General features: G+C 54.9%; 1 protein-coding gene across 6 annotated transcripts in view; it reads left to right on the top strand.

The window, feature by feature from the left end:
* SOX13 (SRY-box 13) overlaps positions 1-8,120 on the top strand; it is a 72,375-nt gene that overhangs the window by 59,061 nt on the left and 5,194 nt on the right. For 5 of the 6 annotated variants that reach the window (XM_025193983.1, XM_025193982.1, XM_014526733.2 and 2 more), the window contains 8 exons: positions 139-311; positions 1,779-1,847; positions 1,978-2,092; positions 2,951-3,048; positions 3,136-3,295; positions 3,915-4,027; positions 4,576-4,672; positions 5,702-5,845. In XM_025193983.1, the coding sequence (XP_025049768.1) occupies positions 139-311; positions 1,779-1,847; positions 1,978-2,092; positions 2,951-3,048; positions 3,136-3,295; positions 3,915-4,027; positions 4,576-4,672; positions 5,702-5,845 (969 nt within the window). The remainder of the gene's footprint in view (positions 1-138; positions 312-1,778; positions 1,848-1,977; positions 2,093-2,950; positions 3,049-3,135; positions 3,296-3,914; positions 4,028-4,575; positions 4,673-5,701; positions 5,846-8,120) is intronic. The other variant, XM_025193980.1, reaches the window with a different exon arrangement.

The raw sequence follows: 8,120 nt of genomic DNA, 5'->3' as shown, positions 1-8,120 counted from the left end.
CCATTCCCCTACAAATGGTTTTTGCATCCACATCCCTGCTTAGCTTCTCACTGGAGTCCTGAGGGTATCATCTATGGAGAAAAAACAGGTATCAGGCACCCAACCACAGTGGCTGACTCTGCTGCTTGCTTGATCCAGGTACACAGGAGAGCCTAGCGGAGAAGGAGCTGCAGTTACTTGTCATGATCAACCAGCTCTCCACACTGAGGGACCAGCTCCTGACAGCCCATTCAGAGCAGAAGAACATGGCAGCCATGCTCTTTGAGAAGCAGCAGCAGCAGATGGAGCTGGCCCGGCAGCAGCAGGAACAGGTAGGCCACGGGCTGGGCCCTGGGGCTTCCTTCTTCCCTATGCCACTTGGCCCCTAGACCATGAGGACCAGGGCAGGTAGTCCAGCCAACCTTTGTTGGGTTTCCCACAGTTTGGGATCTGCCCAAGCCTCACCTCACAGTGGCACGGAGCAGCTAAACTGCCATGGGGCAAGATGGGCCTTTGTCACCTGGCTACTGAGGTAGGGGCAGAAACACAGCAAGGGCTGGGGGAAGAGCTGGACCTTGCTGAAGTCAATAGGCCTTTTGGTTTTGGCTCTAATGGGACCAGGCTTTCACCTCTTCTTGAGCAGACAGCTCAAGATTGACCTTCCCCCCGAATACTGCCCTTTCTTGTGTCCTCCATGCCAACACCAGAAGATGTCCGGGCTCATCTAAGAACTGGAGTACCAAAAAGTCTGAGTTTATCTTGGCGGCCGCTGGCCTCCATATCCCCAAATAACATCTCCAAGTAACGAGTGGGGGACGAATCACATTTCTGTCTGTGCTGAGCTCCCAAGGAGATGGCAGTGAGAGCCTGTATTAAAGTAGATATTTTAATTGAATTAAGCTGAGACTCAGAGCAGGCTTTTCCTCATCTTTAATCATTTTTAAGTAGACTTCCATCTCTCAGACTCTAGTAGGCTGTAAAGAGAAGTAAAGGCTGGCATTACAGTTGACTTGGGAGGTTACATAGGAGATCTGGGCTTGGTTCCTTGTGTGACCATGGAGAAGTCACTCTCTCTCTGTGTATCTTGGTGTTTCTAAGTCTGTTCTCCATGCTGAGTGGGGTTTGGGGGTTGAGGGCTTTTGGGGGTTACAAGGTAATCTTTCTCCCCACCTGTCTATCAGTCATGGTGCAAGGCTGGCAGGGGATAGCATTGCTCTTTCATGGCATCACCTTCAAAGGATGGTGACCATCACCTTGGCTGTCACTAAGAACTGAATCAAATTCCTCTGCACCTGAACTAGAGGCACCACAGCTTGGGTTCAGGACGGAGTTGATGAATGACGCACGCAGACACCCCTGGCTTAGTTAAACCAGTTCAAACACCTGTGTGTAGCTGCTTTTTTATTTCCTCTTGGTTAAGCTTCAGACCGTTCACCCTAAGCCTCTGGCATGGGTATAAGCTAATTGCCTTTTTGCTAAATAGGCCCAACCCTGTGTGTGGACCAAGCCCTGAGACCCTTGCCTGGTAATCGCAGCAGAGTCGCATCTCAGCCAGGCCCAGAGGGGCTGGCATATGGCCTGACTGGCAGCTTGCTGCCATGACCCTGCCCTCAGGAGAGTCCTTTGGTCCTCGGAGGCCCTGTAGACCAACTGTCTGTGCTTTTGTTTTGCCAGTGCTGGGGGGCTGCCCCTCGGAGCCATCCTGCCGGCGGGGAGAGCTCTTGAGGAGGCTCACTGAGCGGGACCGTTCCCACCTTGCTATTAATGTCACTTGGTTCCATTGTCTCCCTCTCTGACAGATTGCCAAGCAGCAGCAACAGCTTATTCAGCAGCAGCACAAGATTAACCTGCTGCAGCAGCAGATCCAGGTAAGAGACAGCTTCCTCTCTGCCAGCCCTGGCATGCTCTTAGTCCCTGCTTAGAGCCCCCTTGATTCTCCATCCCAGGATCCTGGGCAGGGCTCCCACCTGCTCTGTCATGGACGTCTCTCTTCTCCAGCAGGTCAACATGCCCTATGTCATGATCCCAGCCTTTCCCCCCAGCCATCAGTCACTCCCTGTGGCTCCAGATTCCCAGCTAGCACTTCCCATCCAGCCCATCCCTTGCAAACCAGGTAAGGAAGGGATGGCGGAGGGTGGCAGGATTACAGGGAACAGTGGGGGGGAAGGGACAGGTGAGAAAGGCGGCACTGGGGAAAAGTGACTGTCCTCAGAAACAGCCTAGATCAGGGCATCGACCCTTGTGTGCCTTTGCTGGGATTGTGACCTTGGGTTTTGGAAGCTCAGCAAGACCTGGGGCGAGTTGTCTAAGAAGCTAAGTTGGGGCTGGGCAGGGGAGAGCCAGGAGGCTTCTGGGTGTTGGGTGGTTTCTATCAGGCATTGATGTGCCCTTGCCCCCAACTTGGGGTCCTGGCCCTCCTCCCGTTTGCCACTGGGACTCACACTGGGGACCCGGATCCCTCCCTCTGGCTGGTCGATGGTATCTTTGCTGGACCTCGCTGGGCCCCTGCCTCTCCCATCTCTTGATTAACTCTTTGAAGACCCTCTGCTCTCTGTAGCAGTTTCTCTTCTATAGAGGCAGTTTGGGTTTGTCAGTGAGGCCCAGAAGCCTGTACCCTAGCTCCACATCTGTAGAAAGGAGAGAGCAGTCCCTCCTTTGTCTGCCCAGGTTCTTTGGGGGGGTTGCGGTAGTAGTACCTTGCACCCTACAGCCCTGAGCACCATCGGGGCCCAAAGGCACTGCCATAATAGCAATAATAGCAGCACTCCTTAATCATCAGTGCCATGCTAGCAGGCCTGGGGAACATTTAGGTTTCAAGCAGCTGTTATCCCCACTGGCATGAACAACAGCTTTGCCCATCTGTTGGGAGTCCCAAACACAGGGACCTGTGCTAGCAGTGGAGGTCAGGGGCCAATTCCAGGCACAGGCAAGACCAGCTGGCTCATGGCTGCTGTTGTGTCTTCTCCCCCAGCTTCTCTTTCTGCAGTGGAGTACCCAGTGCAGCTCCTACACAGCCCTCCTCCGCCGTCGCTCAAGAGACCCGCTGGCTCCAGCCACCTCCAGATGCAGGTATTGCCCCAAATCTGCTGTCCTCACAGGGCTTGGGGGTCATGCTGGGACACACACCACTTCTGCCTTCTCTCTCCCCGCAACCAGGAGTCTTCACAGCCCCTGAACCTAACGGCCAAGCCCAAAGGCCCTGAGCTCCCCAGTGCCTCCAGCTCTCCCAGCCTGAAGATGGGCAGCTGCCAGTCCCTCACGCCAAATCACGGGGCCACGCGGGACCTGCAGTCCAGCCCTTCCAACCTGCCCCTGGGTAAGAGCACCAAGGTGCACTCTGCAATGATACTAGGGATTGTATCCATGGCAGGAGGGGAGAGAGCAAGGATTTTTGCCTAGACCTTAGGTACCAGACCCATAGCTCAGGGACTTGCTGTGTCTGTACTGTGGAAGGCTCTGGGGACAGGGATGATCCTGCCCCAGGCAGGGGATTGGACTAGATGACCTCTGGACATCCCTTCCAACCCTACTTCTCTATGACTCTAAGACAGCAAGAGTAAAGGATCCATTCTTAAGGAGGAAGCTTCATGCCCACAGCAGTATTAGGAGACAACAAAGTCCCTCAGTAGCCAAGTCCAGAGGGGATCATTGCTGGGGGAGAGAGAGGGAAAGACTGGTCAGGGTTTGGGGGGGCGCGGGGAGATGGATAGAATAGAGACCAAACTTTCTGTTACACCCTCTCACTTCCTTGCTTGCTGCTAATTGGAAATAAAACAAGTTGGAACTCATGGTGGCCTGAGATGTTCCTTAAATAGATGATGGCTTCAGTGCCTGGGGATCGGGTCCTTTCCAGAGGCCTGTCCCAGGGGCTGTGAGACCTTTGCAAGGAGATGGTGCTGGCTCTGACCTGTGCTGTCCTGGGGGTTTATTCTCAGGGTTCCTGGGAGAGGGGGACGCTATCACCAAAGCCATCCAGGATGCCCGGCAGCTCCTGCATGGCCACAGCGGGGCCTTGGAGAGCTCTCTGAGCAACCCCTACAGAGTGAAGGTGAGTGACACCCCAGCTGTGGAGCTCCTAGACTCTGACCCCAGACTGGATGGGAAGGTCTTGGGCCCTGTTGACACTGCTGAGCTCCAAAGCCCAGAAATGGGCCAGTGTAGAAAGGCTGAGCATGTGCTGAGCATGCTCGAGATGTGCCACACTGGACTGTACCCTCAGTTGTCCCCCGCCGCCCACTCTCTGGGTCTTGGCACACACTAGCGGGGAGCAGGAGGGCATGGCTGGCTCCCCGGTGATGCTCCCTGGGCGCAGCATGGATGTAGGCAGACATGTCTGGGAGAAGCCAGCTCTGCACACAGAGCAGGATTCTTGGGGGAGGCTGTGCTCAGATACAAGAGGAGCCCAAGAGAATGGAGACCCCAGGCATTGGATCCCAGAGCTGTTCTGCCATGACACTGCAAGCCAGATGGCCTGCCTGCGGGTGGGCAATGTTGGACCCTCCCCTAGGGAAAAGGTCCCTTGCCAGTAACTCCACTGCCAGCCCACTTCCTTACATAGGCAGCTGGCAGTAACCTCTGCTCTCCATGTGCCTGTAGGACCACATCGGAGTGGACTCCTCCCCAGCTAAAGAGCGGGTGGAAGAGACCTGTGCACACAGGCTGGACGAGGCCATGATAACCTGTGACATGGATGGTAAGGACGCCTTCCCCTGAGCCTGAGATGTGCCATGAGCTGTGAATGCCAATTGCCACAGGGCTTCTTTGGGCCGAGGCTGTGGGTGGCTTCTCCTTTCCTCTTTTTTTTCTGCTCTTCTATACCTTTCCTCCTCTTCCAGACTTTCCCCCCTCTTCTGGTCTTTCCTTTCTCCACCTTGCTCCATCAGCCTGTGCTCTAAAAACAGCTCTCAGTGGAAAACAACCAAGGCTGGTGCTTGTTTGAAGGGTGTGGCAATCTCCTTTGTGGCCAGCCGATCACCTGTTTTCTGCAGCCCTACTCTGGGGTTCTCCATTGCTGATGGAGCATTTGTAGTTTGCACCAAAATGGTGCTTTCTGTATTGTGGGCCGTGTTGTGGGAGCTGCTGAGACAGCTGCCGGTCAAAGGACCCTCCACAAGCCCTGCGGATGCTCCTTGCTCTGAGGGGCAGCTGCCCTTGCTCTGAGCTCCAGTTGTACACCTTCCTTGAAGGTGAAGAAGGAAAATACTGCTTTGGAGCTGAACCGAGACCTATGCACTTTGTTTCATCCAAGCTCTTTGGAAGTGTCCCCTCCTGCTTAGCTCAGGTGCTGCCTTGTTCACCCGGAGACCTCGGGAGCTCAATATTGAGATGTGCTGAGCCCCCCGTGGATCCAGAGAAGTGTGTGAGAGCTGCCAATGCTAACACTACAGAAAAAACAGGCTCCAAGGGGCTGAGATTTATTTTCCTAGAGGGCCTGAGAAGCCACAGGTCCAGTCGGGGAAACAGGCTGATGGGACCCTGGGTCTCTGTGGTTGGGCTGCTAAGAATGAACTTCCAAACTGTGAACAGACATTTGGTCTTGTCTTGCAAGTGAGGTGGGATTTGAGCCTCCTTCTCCATGGGGGCCTGTGAACAGTGCCTTTGCCCTCTTTAAAACACTTTCCAAGCTGGGAGAAGTGCCTGGCTGCTTCATTCCCTTGCAGGTTGTATTGTGTCCTTGCTTTCCAGGCCTCCTAACTGACTCTTCCTTGCTGTGCTCCCTCAGGCTCACGGCACTTCCCTGAGTCCAGGAACAACAACCACATCAAGCGGCCCATGAACGCCTTCATGGTCTGGGCCAAGGACGAGCGGCGGAAGATCCTGCAGGCCTTCCCAGATATGCACAACTCCAGTATCAGCAAGATCCTGGGTAAGTATGTCCCATGGAGGAGGCAGGTGTGGTGGGAGCCCTCTGCCCTGGTGCTCAGGGGAGGGATGGCTGAAAGCACTGGAGTCTGGGCATGTTGGAGACGTGCTTCTTCCCATTTACCCCTGCCTCTGACCTGCTGCTGGGAATAGATTACAGACTTCCTGACACTAACCATTTTCCTCCCAGAGCCATTATGCCCAGTGAGATATTCCTCTTGTAGATGCTTGTTTTGCACTGTCACGGTGCTAAACCAGAGTGTTCCTGGCACCATTTTGCCTTAAGCCATAGACAGTGGATTGGAGATTTTGGATGAAAACACAGCCCATAGAGCGCAATCTTGTATTAGCATCTCTGGCAGGCTTGCACCCTTCTTTCTGCTGCCTGTGTATCAAACCCCTCTGCAGCAGACCTCAACTTCGTCTCAACCATGGTCCCTGCACCGCAGACTTTTGTTGAGTCTCCACGTCGTCCCAGCTTCATGCAGCCCCCACCCTAGCTATTTAAAGACACACGTGCGGTCTCCGAAGAGTCCATCCCAGACTGCTAGCCCGGCACGCTTGAAGCACAGCATAGGGTTTCTGTGGCCTGCCCTCGGCGTGTGCTGTTGATTTGGTCTCACAGCTCCGTTCTTGGGGAAAAAAGCAGCTCCCTTTGAAGGATGGCTGGGCTAGGATCTGATCTGTGACCAATGGCAAACCACAGCGTCTGGGGTATGTCAGGAGTAGACGCTTTGTGGTGTGCTGTCTGCTCACTCAACACCATAGCGGAGCTTTAAATAACTGGTGGGATTCTTGCCGTGGGGGGCCTGTACACGTAGCAGGCGTGTGAGAAGCTGGCTCAGGCACTGGGTCCCTGAGTGGCCTTGAGCCAGGCACCCAATGTCCAGAGCCTCCATTTCTCATCAGCGTGTAAGGGCAGAGCAAGATCTGTTGTGGGGGACAGACCGTGCAGTTGCCTAATGGTTAGGACAAATGCTTCGTGCCTTGGCAGGGCTCTTACTCTGCAGAGCACCCTGTGTCGGCCCAAAGTTAACACGGGGCGGTGCTGCCTGAGCTCTGGATCCATTCTGTCAAGCTGCCTGGCACTGCTGTTTATGCTGGTGAGGAGGAACGTCCTGATTTGGCTACTTCTCCTTTGCCTGGGTGCAAGTGACTCCAGCCCAGCCGTGAGAGAGCTGGCCCATGGTGTTTTGGCGTGAAGGGTAATGAAGCAGAGGCAGAGTAGACTGTAGCCTTGGCATTTCCAGCTGGTAGGTGCGTAGTGTGTGTGTCTCTCAAACTGGTGTTTCAAAGCCAGTGATGCAGGAAGCTCTGTCTCATGTGCTGTGCTGTCCATCTGGTCATGTCCCCCATGCCAGGATCCCGTGTGTACCCACTAACCCCTTCCCTTGTTGTTGTATTGGCAGTGGCCTCTTTTGCCCTCCTTGTGCCTGTGGTCTACTCCAGACTGTCCTCCGTGGATCTGGCCTTGTGCCTTGTGGTTGTGTGTGCGGTTCAAAATGGGTCTGAGCTAGGGATTGGGGCTGCCTGGGAAAGCAGGGGACTAGACTCCAGTCCTTCCAGTCCACTGTGTGTGGCCTTGCTATTAATGGATCATTACCTTGCAGCAAAGGCTTGGCTAGACTAGAGACAGATATGGTCTTCTGTGTGAGGTGCAGTGGCCTGAATTGGAAGAGGGACTTCCCTGGTCCCATCCCTTCCAGTCTGGGGAGTAGGGGAGGAGGCAAAGCATGAGAAGACTGTGGCATGAGCAGTGCCCACTTGTTGAGATGATGGAGGGCAGAATCTTTCAGAGCCGGCTGAGATAATCCTGCACTGAGACCCATCCCCGGCCCTGCCTGCTGCATGCACACGTGCTTGTGGCTGCCATGCAGGTGAGGGACGAGCTCTCCAACAGTCCAGATGGCCACACGTATGTAGCTCCCTTCCTGCCCTGCCAGCATGCAGTAGCCAGCAGCACACCTGGGACAAGTGGCGGAGAGAGCCATGAGGCATCAGAGACACTGGACTTTACTGGGCTGCCTGCAGCTGAGTGGAGTTACTGTGCCCAGGGACTGGGTCCAAAGAGCACTGCAAGGTGTGGGAAGACCTCTTCATTTCACCCTTGCTTTGGGGCATGGGAGAGGAGGGTGGTACAGGCCTTTGGCCCCCAATTCTCCCATTCCCTTGGCATAGGTGATGCTTGATTGTTTTCCCTTCCCCTTCTGCTCCTCCCTGCCCTCTCTGGCCTGCATTCCTCCCACTTTTTTCCCTTCTGGCTCTGGCTCTGGGTGCTG

Source organism: Alligator sinensis, unplaced genomic scaffold, assembly GCF_000455745.1.
Source record: "Alligator sinensis unplaced genomic scaffold, ASM45574v1 scaffold872_1, whole genome shotgun sequence".
NCBI lineage: Eukaryota > Metazoa > Chordata > Crocodylia > Alligatoridae > Alligator > Alligator sinensis.
The sequence above is the reverse complement of the archived record's forward strand: the minus strand, read 5'-3'. Positions and strand labels throughout refer to the sequence as shown.